Source organism: Gallinula chloropus (assembly GCF_964237585.1).
Source record: "Gallinula chloropus genome assembly, chromosome: 3".
NCBI classification, from domain to species: domain Eukaryota; kingdom Metazoa; phylum Chordata; class Aves; order Gruiformes; family Rallidae; genus Gallinula; species Gallinula chloropus.
In genome coordinates this window covers 13,160,232-13,179,038 of record NC_140087.1, presented here as the reverse complement: position 1 = coordinate 13,179,038, position 18,807 = coordinate 13,160,232, and the positions used below count along the sequence as shown (strand labels likewise).

The following is an 18,807-nucleotide window of genomic DNA, read 5'->3' as shown; positions in this document are numbered from 1 at the left end:
TACGCTCACTGAAAATGCTTCGTTCTACCTGTAGTCATACCAACTTCACCAGCAGAAGAGCAGTTTGGTCGGTTAAATGGCCCAACTGCCGCGGTGCGGTGCAGCCCCCCTGCCGCGCTCTCCTTCCTGGGAGAAGGATCGCGGCTGCGTGGCGGCCGATGCTGAGCGACCCCCCCCGGCTCCTCCTGCCGCGCTGCCTCTCCCACGCCCTCTAACGACTCTCGCGTTGTCATCATCGTCCTGCTCGCAGGAAGTTTAAATGCCAGGGCTAATTAATCAAAATGGTTTGTCTTCTCTCATTAATCCCTCACGCACCGAGAGCCCATTCCCCTTTGATCAGAAGCAGCTGTGACCGACACGGCACGAGAGTTGGAGAATCAACATCCCTCTTGGAGGCACTTCCTAGGGCTACATTTCGGAACCCATAACTGAAGGAGCTGTTGCTGTACTTCCCGTAATAAGGTTAAAATGTGTCACTACAGTTTCGCTTCCCGAAATTCCATCCCAATGATTGGTAAATGTTGCTGTGATGCCCCATCGTGCACAATGCTTTCCTTTTTTAAAGGAGTTTGAAAACTAGCAGAAGATTGGGAAAATTACATCAGGACAAGGCTCCCTGTATCTCCTTATAAATAAGAGGCAACCTCAGAGATACAGCCACTGTCCTCCAGACACTGAGCCAATGATGCACCTGCTCCCAATGTTCTTCTGTTTGATAACCCAGGGAAATGGGTTTCTGTATTTTCAGCATGGCCAAGTGAGTTTATTATGTCATTCTTTTTAGTCCTAACTACTGAAATTTATGTGTCAGCATCCATCTTTTGGCTGACATGTTTTTTTTTTCCCCCAGGGATCATTTTCTCTGGAATGGTATTAAAATGTCACTTTTTACACGGGGTTTGAAACTGCTGCTGGGAGCAAGGAAGCCTTCATCTACCAAGCTCTGAGTCTCTCACCATCATGGTACTTGCAGAGCTTAGTAATCAACTGCTTGGAACAACTTTTGCAAAATCTGCAAAATACAGAGAATTGTTTGTTTCCAAAGTCTGGCTGTGTTGTGATACAAAAGGGAGCTTAGTGTTTGGCACATAGGATCCTCACATGAAACCATCTTCCAGTAACAGCACTTAGAATGTTTGTCTCCATCATTATATTTCCACACATGTGGACGTTGACCCTGCTTTAGCTGGAGGCTGTGCAGATTGGAGCACCTGCAGAGGTCTCAACCTAAATAAGTCTGTATTTCTATCGTTTATCCTGGTGAAATGTTTGGTGAGTATTATTCTTTTAATAAACAAACAGGGCATGCAAAAAACTCAGACAAGTTCACAACCTGACACCCAGCAGTTGCTGGAGTTATGAGGATACACATTCCTCCTTTAGTATGCTTTTTATTGCATGGAGAACATTTAATATTGTTCTAGCATGTTGTTTTCTTGTTGTCTACTCTATTTTTTGTTCACAGTGTCAGCTGCTGGCATTTCAGAGTCAGCTACTAAAAATGTGGTATGACTTTAAATATGCATTTATGCTTTAGCTGCTGAATCACAGTTGGACCCTGGTAGACTTGCAACCAATCCTATCTCTCATTCTGGTTGATCAAAGCGGTGGTTTTGAAAGCTGTTCCAACTAACACTTGTGCTTAAGTCACAACAGCTGCAAGACGACTTTTCTATTTTCTTTCCTATTTTCTGCTCAGGAAGACTTTCATAATATTAAAACAGATTTAGATGATAAACTACATCAACTCTACCAGAAGCCAATGCGCTACCTTTTGCGTGTAAGATATTTTACATCTGTTTATAGAACCAAGCACCTACCACTTCAGCATGACATTTTTAATAAGACAAACACTGAACCAGAAGACATACTGATGTAATATACCAGACATGAGATTGAAATTCACAGAAACAGGAACCCTGACAACACAGGTCAAACTACCACTTGTTTAACTGCTCATTTTGATCTTGCATGAGCTTTTGTGGAGGCAGTAAGTGGATGACACAACTCAGAACATCCTTGAATAAGTCAGGGTAAATTTTAGATACAAAACAGAATGACACAAACCAGAAAAACCCAAACTCTTGGCACCTCTGGCTGCTTGAGAGTTTACACCAAACTTCTATTATTGTATATAGCAGAGGTGTGTGCAGTTCAATAAAGGGAATGTTATCTATTCTCTGTTCAGTTAAAATACACCACTTGTTCCATAACAAATTTCAAGAATCATATAGCACAGAAGAACAGCTGTTGTAAGACTGATTTACTGTACCCAGAACTGAATTTCCTACATCAAGAGTCATTTGTACCTCACATGTTGCTGTGTGAGAAGGTTAATCCAGAGCAGCTCAATCAGTCCACGGATAAGACTAAGGAAAAGCATAGACTGCAGCGTAAAGACAGTTACCTAAGAAGAAAAAGTTACAGTTGGAAAGGTAGCATTAAATTTAAATATTTGGCCAAGAAAAGTGCAAACTGAAGTAATTCTTTACAACTATAGAGTTGAGCAGTCAGGTTGGGAAATGCAAGAATTAGTTAATAGGCAAATATCTACTGGAAGGTGCAGAAGAGCACGTGTTCTGTTTCACATGAGACTCACAGCAAGGATGGTAGGCAGCAGCAATGCAGTTTTGAAAACAGTTTCAAAAACTTCCATTAAAAGATACTAAGATACTGACTTCTAGGATATTCTCCAGCAAGTAAGTCTTTAGAAATTTCAGGCTAGTCAATTACCTAACACTAAATTTATGATGGCAAAAGAAATAAAGCAAATCACCCATGGCCAAAACCCCCAAAATAAAACCCATACAAGTTTGGTTTTGCTTTTTTTTTTTTTAAATTTTATTTAGAAGTAAAAGAAAGTGTGACATTTCCATCTAGAAGCCACTGACATACGCTGTGGTAAATTCAAACATGGAGTGGTGGTTTTCGCTTTCGGATTCATCCCAAATTGAAGCTTCTTCCTCTTGCACTGGATCTCTGTGCAAGCTCTGATACACCTGATCACACGCATCTGCTTAAGGCAGCTGCTGGAGGTCAAGCTTATCAGCAGATGGTGCTTCAAAGACGTCATCTTCAACACTTTCTTCTATTGGCTTCATTTTTGCTGAAGTTCTCAAGTAGGGAGACGTCCGGCCTGGGCCTGCCACAGTTACAGAGAGATTACCAATTAATTTAACACCACATACCTGCTACGTACACCTATTTGTGACAAAGCATACGCTATGTGGTGATCCTGTCCTGGCTCCCTGACAAGAGGATTTTACAAGGAAAGGTTTCCTTGTTATTTGGCCACAGGCATCAGGAAATTCTAGACGTGGGACAATCATGATGCTATGAACCAGCAACACTTCCCAGCTTCAAACCCTGCGGCTGGCCATAGGCACAGCATCATCTCCAAATTCCGTGTAATCCCTGACTGTGTGAGGTGCCCAATGCTCTGTCCCCTGCAATCATTTTCTCACCCTTACACTCACCAAATAGTGCTCCATGAACAAGGACATGCACAGCTGACCTAAGGTACGTCCATTTGCACACACACTTGCCTTGGCTGTGGAAAAAATCCTCAGTGTAGAGGGTAAACCTCAGGCAGGTACGTGTTTGCAGCCCTAACTGCCTTAAAAACACCATAATGCAAGGCCTATGCAGAAATACTGCACTCCCAACAATCAACCATAGAGGAAACAAGATGAACAGGTGAAGGCCACGTAACTTTTGATTGACAGTGATTTCATTCCTTCAAGACAATGTTTTGATTGCCTCGTAGAGCCTTCCAGAGTGGAGCACACCCCTCAGCTATTGCTGGCAAGACATCAAATGGAGCTTTTGTGCAAGTTACTGCTGTGAGCTGCCTTTACTGTAGCTACATTTTCAGCATGAGGGTGAACTCCTCTGGCATCAGCCAGACAGGTTTATTTGCTGTTGCTCACTCTGAAACTGCACCTGCACTTGGACTTTTAGGTTTTTTTTTTACCTCTGAGTACTCTCTTCCAGACATAAGCCACCACAATGGCACAAGGTTGCAAACAGCTAGGGTATGATTACTAGAGAGCTTAGGGAAATCTTTGAAATACCATTTGAAGAAGAAAAGAGCAAGAGGGAGCGGTCCTGTCTGACAGATCATCTGCATATTGGCTAAAAATTCAAATATTCTTGGAAGAAAACAGCCAAAAAATACTCTTATTGCAGGACTCCCTAAAAAAAGCTTCAGGTATACAGCGAATTGCTCTGCTAAGGAAGCCTGTTTTTGAAGGAGCACTCCTTTGCACTGCATGTGTTACAGAGAACAAAATACAGCTCCAGGCAAGACCAGCGGGTTATTGTATTACTGCATTTTAAAGTCACGTTCACACAAACACTGTTTGGAATTAGTTTTTTAGAACCGTTAATGTTAAAAAATGCATTAGAATTTTCTTTTGATGTTCAAAAGCTGCTTTAACTGCCATGACATAGGGTTTCTCAAACAGACTTTTAAATACTGGAAAATTGCTGAGCACTTTTCACATGGATGGGTTTTTGTGGTTAGGCCATAAGAAGAGATGGCTCCATCATTTAAATCAGCTAAATCCAAGGTTTGTGGGTACACTTGGATGCGAAATTGACTTTGCTGGGAGACACCAACAAGTTACACTTGAAGGTGAAAGGATGCCTGAAAACACCAAATTACGCTTTCAGCTTAGTTTAGATTTTTGTATGAGTACAGCTCACTGCCATGTTAAAAGCATTTTTCTTCTGATTAGAAGTCCTTAGTTCTCTCCAGAGATCAGAAGAAAGAAGCCATGCTGGATCCTGTTGAATAGACTTAAAAGGTCTAACTGCTTGGTTGAACAACATGCCCTTATTTTCTCCAGACACATAAACCTTGTTTTCCCAGCGTTGGACAGTTTTTCAAGAGGCCAAGTCAGACCTGGAACACAGCCCCTCCATACACTACTCTGTCACTCCCTCTTGAAGACCGAAGCCCAAGTACTTATCGAAGTGGCATTTCCCCTTGAAACTCAGCCATGCCTTTGCCCACAAGCTGGGTATAACACAGGGAGCACACATAATACCAAGGAAAGCACTACCAAAACAAAGCCTCTCCATGCTCCCGCTTAACCAGGTGAGGTGCTGGAACAGGCTGCCCAGAGAAGTAGTAGATTCCCTGTCCCTGGAGGTGTTCAAGGCCAGGTTGGATGGGACCCTGGACAACCTTGTGTAGATTCAGGCCTGGAGGTTGGTGTCCCTGCCTGTGGCAGGGGGGTTGGAGCTCTATGATCCTTGGGGTCCCTTCCAACCCAGACCATTCTATTCTATTCTATTCTATTCTATTCTATTCTATTCTATTCTATTCTATTCTATTCTATTCTATTCTATTCTATTCTATTCTATTCTATTCTATTCTATTCTATTCTATTCTATTCTATTCTATTCTATTCTATTCTATTCTATTCTATTCTATTCTATTCTATTCTATTCTATTCTATTCTATTCTATTCTATTCTATTCTAACTTGGAAATTTGCAGATTCATCAACCAGCAAACTTGAGTGATCTAAACCAAGCAGCCTAGAAAAACAGACTGCATCACTAATAAGTATATGAATGATGACTATCAAGCAATAGAATTACCAAACAGAAACTAATACTTAAAGGTTTTTTAAAAGACTGAAAGTCAGGTGAAGCCACCCACATAGTCGGGCTGAACTGTTTCTGTTTAATTTTGGAAAAAAAAAGAAGATACAGCAATTTAATTTATTAATAAATTACATACAGATGGATCATGGATGTCAAGCACAAGTATCCCGTGACAAACAAATCCCACTTTAATACCTTTTTGAGGATGCTTGCTGAGTTAATGTGATGTTATCAACAGAAAACATCATGCTGCAAACGACTCACTCCGTAAGCATTATAGAACTCTTGTTGGTTATTTCCTTAATATAAAAGCAAACAGTTAGTTGGGTTCCTTAGTCAATTAAAAACACAGTTTTGTTAATAACCATAGTTTAGAACCTACTAATTAGTAATTTTTACTGTTTCACTACTAAACACTTTGAAAAAAAGCTTTATACCAAATTCTTCAGAAAACGAGTCAAAGCTTACTGTTTGTAGCACAGAAAGAAGCATAATTTTAAAAGTTTGGCTTATAAAGAAATACAAATGCTCATTTTTAAGAGCACGGAAATTAGGAAAATTAAACTTATTTGTATTATAGTAGGCAACTTTCACATTTGTAATGGAAAGTTTTTGTCCACTCAACAATATCAACAGTAGTCCTGTAGAGCTCCTGTACACTTTAGCTTCTCTTATTCATTTCTTCTTCTAATTAAAAAGGAAAAAGAGTTTGTCATTTCCATATGTTCCACATTAAATGCTCTGGTTGTTGGGGGTTTTGTTTGTTTTTAAATTAAAAAATGTATGATTGCAGGAGGATCCAGGGGAACTGGGGCAGTAAGCCTCAACAGGTTCCTCATTCCAAATCTTAAAAAACAGACCAAAAAATGAGAAAAAGAAAGACAAAAAAAGAAAGACTGACTGCTTCACTGAGAGCACCCAGGAGAAGGTGTTTGAAAACACAACAGCAGTAAGGTAAGTGGCAGCTTTTTTGTTTATTTTCCCCCTGTATTTTACCTGAGAAAAAAAACGTGTGCATGGCCACAATCCACAGAGTACAAATCTTTAAGCAGAGCTCATCTTGGCAGCAAACCTCTCACTGGCAATGCCAGTGCCCAGGGATAACTAAGAAGCCATCTCAGCAAGAAGAAAGGCTGAGGCATGACAGTTCAAGTGAGATAAATAACCTTTGATGGAGAATTTTTACCAACCCATTAGAGAAGTCAGCAATTTCACAACAATCAAAATGCAAAGCAGAAATAAGTTACAGCCCTTCCCAAGGAGTACGACTTGCTGTCATAAGGTTAACCCCTCTGCCTCCCCAAAAGGCAGGGAAGTGTTGGACTCAGGAGGCTGCTGCCACACTACTGTTGCCAGAGGGATGGTGGGAGTGGCAGTTAGACTACACCATTGCTGCTGGAATGGCCAATTTCAGAACAGAAGACATTTAAACCCCTTTTTTGTGGGAAGTACACCCCATACACCAGAAAATAAGGTACACAAACCAATAGAGAAAAACATATTTAACAGAGAAAAACATATTTATCAATCACGTGCTAGGCATCTTAGGAATGAATGTAATTACAGCTGAACATGTCATGCATCTAGATTACTTTCTCTCAAAGCTGAAGTACTGGTGCAAGCGGTTTGCTGCTAAGCTTGAAAGAGAATTTTAGTTCTATCTAACTGCACAAACACATTTTTTTACAGTTTATTTCAGGCTTCTGACTGCAAATTTATCCAGGGGCTCTCTAGGCAAAGGAGTGGCTTCAATTTCATGGAGCTTTGCCGTGGAACAGGTGAAAAGCCAGTTGAGAGTTTATGAGGAAAGATCAGAGAACAGACCAACACGTGAGACTTCGTGGCAGGTATCTGCTACAGGCTGCCTGATCAAGAAGAGCAAGTAGATGGAAGCCTTCTTTACACAACCGGATGAAGCCTCATGATCGCAGGCCTTGGTACTCGTGGGGAACTTTAACCACCCCAGTGTCTGGTGGAAAGGCAACAGAGCTGGGAGCAAGCAGTCTAGGAGATTTCTGGGGACCGTAGCAGACAATTTCCTCACACAAGTGGTCGACGAGCCAACTAGGAGAGGTGCTCTGCTGGACCTGTCACTGATGAACAAGGAAGAATTTATCGTCAGGGAGCTGAAGGCTGATGGCGACTTTGGCTGCAGTGTCCAGGAGCTGGTGGAGTTTAAGATACTGAGAAGCGTGCAAGACAAATAGAGTTACAACCCTGGACCTGAGGACAGGGGACTGTGTCTTGCTCAGAGATCTATTTGTCAGAAACCCACAAGACATGGCCTGCAAGGGCAAAGGGACCGCAGGACAGATGATTGATCTTCAAGGATACCTTCCTCAAAAGACAAGGACAGTCCATTCCAGTGTGCAGAAAGTTGAGCAAGCGTGGTAGGAGGCTGGCATAGATCAACAGAAAGTCCTAACAGAGCTCAAACACATACACACAAAGTAAAAGCAGGGATAAGTTGCTTGGGGAATACAGGAACATGGCCCAAGCGTGCAGGGATAGATTTCACAAAGCCAAAGCTCAGTTGGACCCAGATCTAGTGAAGGGCAACAAGGAGGGCTTCTACAAATCCACCAGCAACAAAAGACCAGAGAAACTGAGAGGCTGTGGCTCAGTGGGGCACAGGAATTGGGGATGTGAAAAAGGCTGAGATATTAAGCACCTTTTTTGCTTCATTTTTCACTTTTCAGCTTTGTCTTAAGACCTCACAGGTCTCCAGATCTACTGGTAGAGACTGGGAGAGCAATACTTGATTTACAGAAAAGCCAGACTGAGTCAGGAACTGCTTAAGTCAACAGGACAAACCCAATACTCTGAACAAATATAGGTGGCATTCAAGAGTAATGCAATTGCAAGACCCCCTCTCATGGCAGTTTTGGAAGTGAAAAAGGCCAATATCATGCCTTTTCAAGAAGGGCAAGGAGGACCACCCAGGGGAACTATTGGCCTATCAGCTTAACTTCATTCCCTGGGAAAATTATGGAGCCTGTCTTCCTGGGAGACATGTCCAAGCACACAAAGGACAGCAAGGTGACTGTGAACAGTCAGCATTAATGTACCATTAGCAGACTGTGCCTGACCAGTGTGACCTGATTGTGCCACCACATTCCGTGGTGAGATGACGGGCTCTGCAGATGAATGGAGTACAGTGGATGTTGTTTACCTGGACTGTAGCATGACCTTCCACAGAATTCTTCTAGCTAAATAGGTGACAAACAGGCTGGATACATGGACTGCTGCTTGGGTAAAAAATTTATTCAGTTGCTGAGTTCACAGGGTGGTGAACAACGGTATAAAACCCAGCTGGCCATTGGTTACCAGCAGCATCCCTTGAGGGCCAATATGGAGGCCTCTAATGTTCACTGTATTCATGACCTGGGTGACAGGATGGAATGCCCTCCTGCCACGTTCATAGACAGCAGCCAAGCAGACAGGGAAACTTGACAAGCGAGAAGGTAGAGTGACTAGCCAGATTGGGCCTTCAGAGGCTGAAGAAAAGAACTGACAGAAACCACGTGAAGTTCAAAGGCAAATTCCTGCATCTGGGACATGACAAGCCTACATAGCAGTGCAGCCTGGGCATCATTTGGCTGGAAAGCAGCTTTGCAGAAACAGACCCGGGGGTCCTGGTGGACACAAAATGCATGGAACGCAGAGTGCCTCAGCAGTGAAGGTGGCCATTGATATTTTGGGTCATATAAGCAGCATATACTGGGCTGTATTAGCAAGAGCACAGGCAGCAGGTCAATGAAAGATTAACCCCTTCTATTTGGGACTCGTGAGACAGGTTCTGGAGTGCTAAGTCCAGTTTTGGGCTTCCCCATACAAGAAAGACATGGACATACGGGAGCAAGTGCAGTGGAGAGCAACCAAGATGGTCAGAGGCTGGAGCACATGACGTACACGGAGAGGCTGCAAGAACTGGGTGAGTTCAGCCTTACGAACAGAAGGTTCTCAGGGGATCCTACTGTTGTCTTCGGCTACCTAATGAAAGGGTATACAGAAGACAGAGCCAGACTCTTCTCGGAGGCATGCACTAAAGAACAAAGGACAACAGTCATGAGTTGCAATAAGGGAGATCTTTTTTTCACTGTGAGGGTGATAAGGTCCTGGAACAAGTTGCCCATAGAGGCTGTGAAATCTTTTACCTTGGACATATTCACAGCTTGACTGGACAGGGCCCTGAGCAACCTGTTCTAGACAACCCCGCTTTCAACACTGACTTGGACAAGACTATCTCCAGGGGTTCCTTCCAACCCCAACTGTTCTGTGATTCTAAATGTCCTTTCAGGGAACTGAGAAGAAATAAAGAAAACACCACTGGAATTTTCATCAAACTACATCCCAGCTGTCGCCCCAGATGTTCTAGTAGCGTGAAACACTAGCAGGGCTTTTGCTTCCATCTGCCTGGGCATGCAGACTATACCAATGTAAAGGAGTGAAAACAGATAGACTCTCCAAGCCTGAAGGAGTTCCTGGATCAGAACTGTGAGGAACAGAATGGAAAATTGATAATTAAACAAGAAAGTGAAATACTTCAAAATACTTTCTCTTCTTCGCAGACAATTTAACCATAATAAATAATTGGCAGTGATTTTCTCCCCCCCTCATATATCTGAATTCTAATTACTTAAGAGTAGTATTTCCCAAATCAAAATAAATAATTCTGTATGATCCTTTTAAATTCTGATAAGCTAACAACCTATGCCAAATGAGAAAAACTGAGCATCTTCTGGGTTTTTTTTTGTTCAAAACCTGAATTCAGAGTTCAGGCTACTGTTCAAGTTGGGATTCAGAAAAATTAAAAGTAAAGAACAACAATAGAATTGTTTAGGTTTCTACAAAGGAATAAATTCCAAGAGTAGAAGCAAAAAGGTCACACTTGGTTTCTTCCCTCACTTCATCTGTTCACTATTGTTCTTGCTGTACAACACATAGGGGAGGAGACCCTGACAGGGTATTTAGAGCTTTTCCAGGGGGCATCAAAATAGTCATTGTACACGCCATTTCTCCAGACCCTGTCAATAAAAACTCTCAGGAGGAAATACAGAGCATCAAGTTGCTGAGGGAAGAAGCTTTGTTTGGGTTTTTAAATTTCTACAGGCACCAGTCACAGACCAGAGGAGATATTACCATGACAGGCACAGCATATTCACAGTTTTGCCTCACTGGTATAAATATTCCATATTATGTCTACACACTGACATCATGCCAAAAAATTATTACAATAATGTGCTGGTTTTTTGCCAGTATGTACATGAGGTAGCTCCAGTTAGCATACAAAGCCTTCAGCATCTTATGGCTTCCCTACACATTGGTCTCTCGACTTAGCAGATGTACAGCAGCATCCAAGAAGCTACAGCCTGCTCCCTCTAGAAGGCAACAGGAGTTCTGCAATTATCTCTAATGCTCAACCAAGCTGTGATCAAAACTGGCATGAACTATTTGAAGCACTCACGAAGAGAGGATGCAGAGGAAGTCCCACGAAGAAACATCTGCAAGCCATCCTCACTGTCACTGGTACTGGCCATACTGTTTCTCATCTGCATCACAGACAGCTGTGAGCAGAGGCTAGGCTGTCTATCAATCTTTTTTGAAGCCTAGAAAAAGAGAAATAGTTATTTTCCATTTTTATTTTATACTTTTTAATAATAAAAAGTATCATCTCCTCTTTTTTTTTTAATACTTCGAAGGCACGATAAGGACCTTTCACTTGAAAACAACCAATTGCAAAATTATCATGACTGCTTCATTATACTTCTATTTCCCGAAGTATTTATATTGGTATGAAAGCTCTATGGTGCCAGAAGTCAGCTGCACAAGTGTGCTGTAGATTATAGTATACCAGGCATGAGATCCTAAGGGTGTCATCCACATGTGGGGGGAAAAAAACAAACAGAAGAAAACGAGAGAAGGAAGAAAAGAAGGGAAAAAGAGGAAACTAAAACAGGGCACAGAAAATAGATTAAAAAAAAAAAAAGAGAGAGAAAAAGGAAAATGGAAAAGAGAAAAAGGAAAAAATGTAGAGAAAAGAAAAAAGGTGCAAAGGAGAGTGAGCTGCAGACCCCCAGGAGAGGCAGTCCAAACACAATCCTCAGCACACTCAGAAGGCATGTCACTACATGTTCCTTTCAGATGCTATACTCCAGAAATTACTGTGATGATGTGGGTTTTATTACAACACATTCCCTTGTAATTCTGTTATACATACATTATATATATATAAAGCAGCTTTAACCACACATTTTATGAAATTAGTTTTATAGATGGTACATTCCTACTACATAACTTTTATCTTAGTGCATTAAAGAGATGAGTGATGTGAAATAGTTTCTACGATCTGATTGCAAGACAGTGTAATCCTCCATTTCATGGTCTCTCCAGCAATTATTTCTTTCATCTTTCTACAGAAAGTTTAAAATGTCTGATGAGCCATAAAGGCCTGACAAGTTCAACCTGTTGAAGTTCTGTTGTAGAGTAGAAGTCATTTCTTTTGGATCATTTTCCAGTAAATTCACAACTTTGCAGAAGCAACTATTTAAGCTATATGTAAGGGATCTATGGGCAATCTGATGAGGAGTTTTGCTCCAAGTTAGTGTGAGTTAAACAAATACAGGCAGAATACAAAAATGCTGTATTATAAATTTATAAAGCTTTTTATAAATGATGGTGAAGTTCTTAAGTTGTATATGAGAACACTACAGCCACTACATAAATAATAACAAAAAAGTCCCAGACACCGGCAGTCATGTTATTATCCAAATCTTGAAAAGCCACATAAGTAATGAAACAAAATGAAAGAAAATAAGGTAATTGATATATACATGACTACACCCAGTCCACTTACCATGACACCTAAACCACACTCCCTCTACATGCAAATAAGGATAGATTATATCCATGCCACTGAATATAAGTATTTATATGTTTTTGTATGCATTTCATGCTTCCTTCCACTAACCACACTGTATCAATATAACATTACTACATTTTTTTTTTGGTATTTGCACATCTCAAAAATATTGAAATGATTTGTCTTGCCAATCAGTATTCCCCAGCTGTTTGACCCCACAAGTAAATTCTTTAAGGAAAACTCCCCCAAAGCTTCTTTGTACAAAGGCACCCATTTGTTAGTGAGAAAGTAAATCCAGGGAAAAGCACCTTTTTAGCTACCAGCCATTGTGTTCACTAGCTGGCTGGAAACATTTGTGCTAGCCCATCAGTTCCTAGTCTCAGTTACTTGTCTTTCTTTCACATTACTGTACTAACCTTAACCAATATTGCTTCTGACAGAAATGATGCACTGACTCAGATTTTGGCACTAAAAAGTCAACACATGTTAATTTGGCAGCTGACAGCAGCAGATTGAAAAAAAGAGGTGCTTTAAGAGGATTTAAAACTGAAGTAACAATCCATTTGTGTGCAGGAGGAAAACTCCCAAATGCAACTTCGGCCGCTTACCTTGTCATTTAAGGTTGGGTCATTCAATGAGTAGAGTTTATTGGTAATATCCTTGCCAATAAGATACTTAAAGATCTCATAAAGAAACGGCTCAGATTCCAGAAAGTAAGTCAGCCTTTCTCTGGACCAGCACAGGAACTTGCAGTTGTCATCTGCGATAATGGTGACCTGAGAAAATACACGCTCAGAATCAGCACATTTTAAAAGTGCTTTTAAATTAGCAATTTAAACGTGCTTTAAAGTAAGAGATACTGTTTGATTTATGCCTCCAGTTAAAATAACTCTTAAAGCTGTAAAAAAAAAAAGGAGTTTTGTATCCTTTAGAACATGACACTTACAAACATAAAACATTTCAGATATTTATTAGCATCACATTTTTAACTGGTAAGCACATGTCTGGGGGGACATAACAGGGGAAAGTCTCTCCTATGCTCCCAAACTGTGAAAGAATTTACATTAGAGGAGCTTTACACATAAGGTCAGTCCTACACTAGTAATGACACTACTCACATCCCAGTAGGACAACATGTTGGTTTTGTTTTATGTTGTTGTAAACAGGAACAACTGGTACAGTCCGAAGGTCCCAGTCAAAGAGGTTTTAGTGATTATGTTTTTGCTTTGAAGTTTTACCTTCCTCTCTTCACTGTCAGCCCTGCCTATCCCACAGGTACCACCTTCCAGGAGCGGAGTCAAGGCTCTCTTTGCTCCTCTACTGGTAATTCAGCTCTGGACAGTAACGGAGGAGCTGCCAGGTTCATCCCCTGGTGCCAGCACACCGAAGCCTGCACCGCTCCGCGATACCCAGGAGCGCATTTCGCAAAGGAAAGGCAGCCATCCTCGATTAAATCAGGTATTTTCTGTTACTACCAGCCCCAGGAATAACGGGAAACTGCTGCACATCCGTGGATTTTCACGTGGATTTATGTGATACAAACACCGGGGCAGAGAAGGAATTCGCTGGCGTTGCCAGCAGATGGGGTCCTTAAGATTGAATCTGTGTCCTCCAGCAGCGGCAACGCTGAGAGCGTGGATATGGCAGCAGCAAGCAGAACTCGTTGAGTGGAGGACGCACACCCCACCGGATTACAGTCACTTTTAAAGCCTGCAGGAGTTGAGGCACGAGCCTCTTCCCTGACAAGGGACCGATCTCTATCCGAGAGAAACAGGCTGTGCCACAAGGACAGCCGTGACACAGGACAGGACACCTCGCTGCTGCACAGTGAATACATCTGGACAACCCTCTCTCCTTGGCGTTAAGCTTAGTGATCAACTGGAAAATATGAATCAGTGGCTGATGTTAGTGCCTACGTTGCTCTGCCTCCCTCCCCTTCTGCCAGGGTATCCCCTGCCATGTGGCTGAGGCATCCCCTCAGCCAGAAATGGTCACTCCTAGGTACATGCAGTTAAAGAACATCATGTAAGCAGCAGCAGCAAAACAGCCATTTCAGTACTGCATGGAAAAAATTTCTCTAACAGTATTTTTCCCAGTAAGATATCCTTTAATGTACTAGTATCTCCACACTGCTAGAGACATATACCCTTATTTTATCCATATGAGCATTTTTATTCAAAATGATTGATCTCTTTCAGCTTACACTGCTTTAACAACTTTACATGTAGATAAAAAACCCAAATGAAAACTACTAGCACCTTTAAGTATTTCATTTTAGTTGCACCAAATATCACAATAGCTAACTTTTCTCTTTTGTTTATGAGCCAGCGATGAGACTGCTCACATCATCTCTTTTCCAGTCAAGCGCTCCCTTAAATTATTTCTCCTGAATAATCTCTTGGCACAAAACAAACTTGCAAACAGAATAGCAAATAGCAAACTTCTCAGTGAACACCATCACAATACTGCTTTACAGCATCTCACTTTAAAAGATACCCTTGATATGGTCCACCATGAAACTAAAGAGTTAAAATTATGCAGGCCAAATAGTTCACTACTGACCAAGTTTACGCTCTGTTGTTTTATGATCTGGTTCATTCACATACAGTGACATTTAAACCAAAGTGTACCTGGAATTTCTCACCCCGGTTCATCTGCGTGGATCGAAATTCAGGAGAATCTATAAAGGCACAGGGGTAAATATTATGCAGAAAATGCCCTCGGTAAGACACCTTCATTCTGGAAATAAAAACGTATGAAACAACATTTTAAAGTCATGGAAGTTGATTAATTTAAACATGATGATTGACAGTGGTAAAGCAGCAGGTAACAGGCAAAAATATGTTAATCTTCTGGGAACTTCAGCCCCAGAGCTACCCTATCTCCTGCCTGCCTAAAATTCCACTGCCTCCTGCCTAAACCTCCACTGATTCCTCCCAGCTAATGATGCCAGGCACAGCAGTGTGTGGCCTCAAAACTCTGCTATTCAAAATAAAAACGTCTGAAGGGTTATGCACTACAGCTGGACCAGAATCAGGCTTCCTCTAGATGCCTAGCTTTGCAGTGATGAGCAGCTAGTGCCTTCAAAGACAGACAGTAAAATCCGATGTCTCTGTTGTCATCAGCAGAAACTGGTTACAGTGTTGGCCAGAACTTGGCGAGAGCTTCAAGATCACAACCTGGCCACTGGCATTTGTTTTACCTTTTCTCACCTGCATCCTGTCAGTCTCTGGGCAGTGGACCTCCCACTCCCCACACACACGTACACATATGCAATGGATCAGTTCCCACAGACCTGTTGTTCTGAAGTCCATGGGAGGACAAATTTTTCCTTCCCTCATGCACAATACTATTTTAACCTTAAAATACACTGAGAAGATGACTTGGCTATTTAAGACTCAAACAGATCTCTTCCTTGTTCTGGAAGACACTGCCTTCAGTAGTATATAAACATAATTCCTGCTAAAAATCCATGCAGCTGCACACACAAGTGGAGACTAATACACTTCCAGTAAGAGATGTCACTGTCACTTGAAAACAGCATTACAAAATAGTCTATGGCTATACACTTCAGCTGTAGATCGTAGTATTCTATGAACAGTATGATTTTAAAAGCTAACAAAACCCTCAACAACTTTTTAATGTATTCGACCATCACACAGAGTGTTAAGACTGTCCACAAGCTTTACAGAACCTACTTCCCCTTCAGCAGGATGCTTAGCCTATCATCAACCGATGTTTTGTCTTCCGCAGCATAGGCTTGACCTGTCTTTAAAGTCTGAATGTTGCAGAATTGTCCAGTGAGTCTTTGGAAGAGCTCTGGAGGCACGTGGAGAGGTTCAAACATTCTCTTGTAGAGGCTGCTAAGTTCCTTCTCTATCTTTATCTGGAATGGGAAACCAGAAGACATCACTAAGCAGAGAGGTGTTAGTTAAAAACGGGATAGACCGGGCGCACGTTTTAGTCGCTCCACTGGAGGAACGTCTTTGTTATGTTTAAGCACTGAAAGTACTGGTAAGCATGTGATATCTATCCACAAACAGTCCTTATGAGTGGGTGACCAAAACCATATCTAAAACTACCCAGGCTGGCTCACTGGTGCTTTAGGATGCTCTTCCATCAAAGCAGCACACTAAATCAGATACGGGGAGTCTTTTGACATGTCTGTTGATGTAACAGCAAATAGGACTTGGGCCAGAATTACACAGGGTGGGGGGAAGGTCACCTGCATTTCTCACACCACATGCACACATTGTTCTGGCCATCCCTCAGGCTCTCCTGGGAACCCCTTTCATCCCCGAGCATCTTGGCTTACTTGTGGTAGAAAAGCAGTACTATGGGTCCTGAGAAACAAACCCATCATATTGAAGCCACATGTGATGAGCATTAAAAACCAAACAAAAAAAAAGCCCCTGCCAGCTGAACATCCCACATCTAGAAGCCCACCCAAAAGGCTGCAGCAATGAGGGAAAGGATGTTGGCTGAAGTCCCAAGCCTGCAAGTCTTTCTTGAATGAAGGCAACAGGGAATGAGACCGTGTCACAGCTTCCCCAAAAGCAGAGGCAGCCTGAACAAAGCCTGCATATTTGCTAGGAGGAAAACAAATTAGAACAATAACCATCAGATCATAAAAATATAATATACAACAGAAAATATGGAAAAGGAACCAAGAAGAAAGGAGAAAAGAAATAAGAAAAGGAGGCACCAGTTCAGCAAACAAGAATATTCTAAATTTACACAATATTCTAAATTTGTGTGTGAATATAAATGTTAAAAACAGGGAAGGAGAGAAGATGGCAGCACAGGAGTCACTTTTCAGTTGCCAGTAACCCACAGTGGGAATCTAAAAACTTGTAGTCACCCTGTGGCTGGATGAGGTAGGGAATCCAGAGGGACCACAGGAGGCCCCAGGGTGCCTCAGGTCCACCAGGGCTTCAAACTGCCACTATTCCCTCCCCAGGTGAGCATTTTAAAGTGAAAACTAATTAGTCTTTAGCCCCTAAGAAAAGTATGCATTCCAACTCCCTGAGCTGTTTTTGGTAGAATTCTCTGTGTGTCAAACAGTAGACCAAGCATAATGAAAAGCTGCCTTGGAAAACTGAGGTTTCCTTGTTACATTTCAAGTTTATTTAAATATAGGACAAACTGAGCTAAGGCAGAAACTTTCTAGATGTGTGGAACTATATTTGGAGTATTTCACACTGCCTCAGTGACTGATGCCATCCATCCCACACTCGGGCCACTGAACACCATGAGAATTGCTCTGGAAGTGATAATCCAGTGGGCAGAGACGGTGGGTTAATCCCACAGAAATAGGATGCTGCTTGTTAGTAAACTGCTAAACAGGAAGATATAAGGCTGCTTACATGACCTTGCTGCTGTCCTTTCACAAGTTCTCAGCCTTTACTCTTCCACAAAAGGTCCTTACTGAAGCCCACTCTAGTTCAGGTATCCCAAACCTGCAGGCTTCACTTTTCACCCAGGCAGCCTCATACCACAAAGAGTAAAAGCAAATGTCTAAGCCACAAGTATTTAATGCAGCCTCCATGTGATATACATACCAACACCCGTTTCCAAGGGCTTTGTGGAAAAAATTATCCTGATGAGAGTGCTCCTGGGAACTTTATATTCCTTACACATCAGCAAACTTACTGCCAACTTTGTTTACAGTACCTGTGTGCATTTACCACCCACAACTGTATTAAAGCATTCACTTTCTTTGATTTTTTTGATCTGTCCATACATAAGTGTCAATCAAATGTGAATTACTGCCTCCTCAAAACATTTAAATAGGTCTTCCCACTTCATTACATTGTCAACATTGTTCCATGTCTCCCTCCTCCTAGAAATTAATCCTTTTCTCAACAAATGCTAGCAGAGCCAAGGAAAGGATGGCTGGAATATAAGACCTGATTGCTCTCCTAGAGCAAGGCTTCCCAGGGCTATGTTCAGATGGCTTCTGAATATCCTCAAGGATGGAGCTTCCACAAGCTCTCTAGACAACTTGTGCCAGTGCTCCATCACCATTATAGTAACAAAGTGTTTCCTGATGTTCAGATGTGCCTCAGTTTGTCTCCACAGCCTCTGGCCCTGTCACTGGGATACTGTTGCCCCACCTCGCCACAGAGGCCCATTGCTGGCTTATGTTCCAGTGTCCAACAGAACCTCTAGGTCTTTTCCTGGAAAAATGCTCTGCAGCTGGGCAGCCCCCAGCATGTCCTGGTACATGTGGTTGTTCTGCCCCAGGTCCAGGACTTGGTACTTCTTATTGAATTTCATTAGATTTCTGTCAACCCATTTCTCCAACCTATCACGGCAGTAGGCTGCCCA

General features: G+C 42.0%; 1 protein-coding gene across 1 annotated transcript in view; it reads right to left on the bottom strand.

Moving 5' to 3' along the window:
* Window positions 1–2,857: 2,857 nt before the first annotated feature.
* Window positions 2,858–18,807, bottom strand: part of POPDC1 (popeye domain cAMP effector 1) — a 29,284-nt gene continuing 13,334 nt past the window's right edge. Inside the window, exons 4-8 of the mRNA XM_084261834.1 lie at window positions 16,176–16,363; window positions 15,108–15,216; window positions 13,086–13,253; window positions 11,083–11,224; window positions 2,858–3,142 (exon numbers count right to left, since the gene is read on the bottom strand). Coding sequence (XP_084117960.1) covers window positions 3,018–3,142; window positions 11,083–11,224; window positions 13,086–13,253; window positions 15,108–15,216; window positions 16,176–16,363 — 732 coding nt within the window. The 3' untranslated portion in view covers window positions 2,858–3,017. The remainder of the gene's footprint in view (window positions 3,143–11,082; window positions 11,225–13,085; window positions 13,254–15,107; window positions 15,217–16,175; window positions 16,364–18,807) is intronic.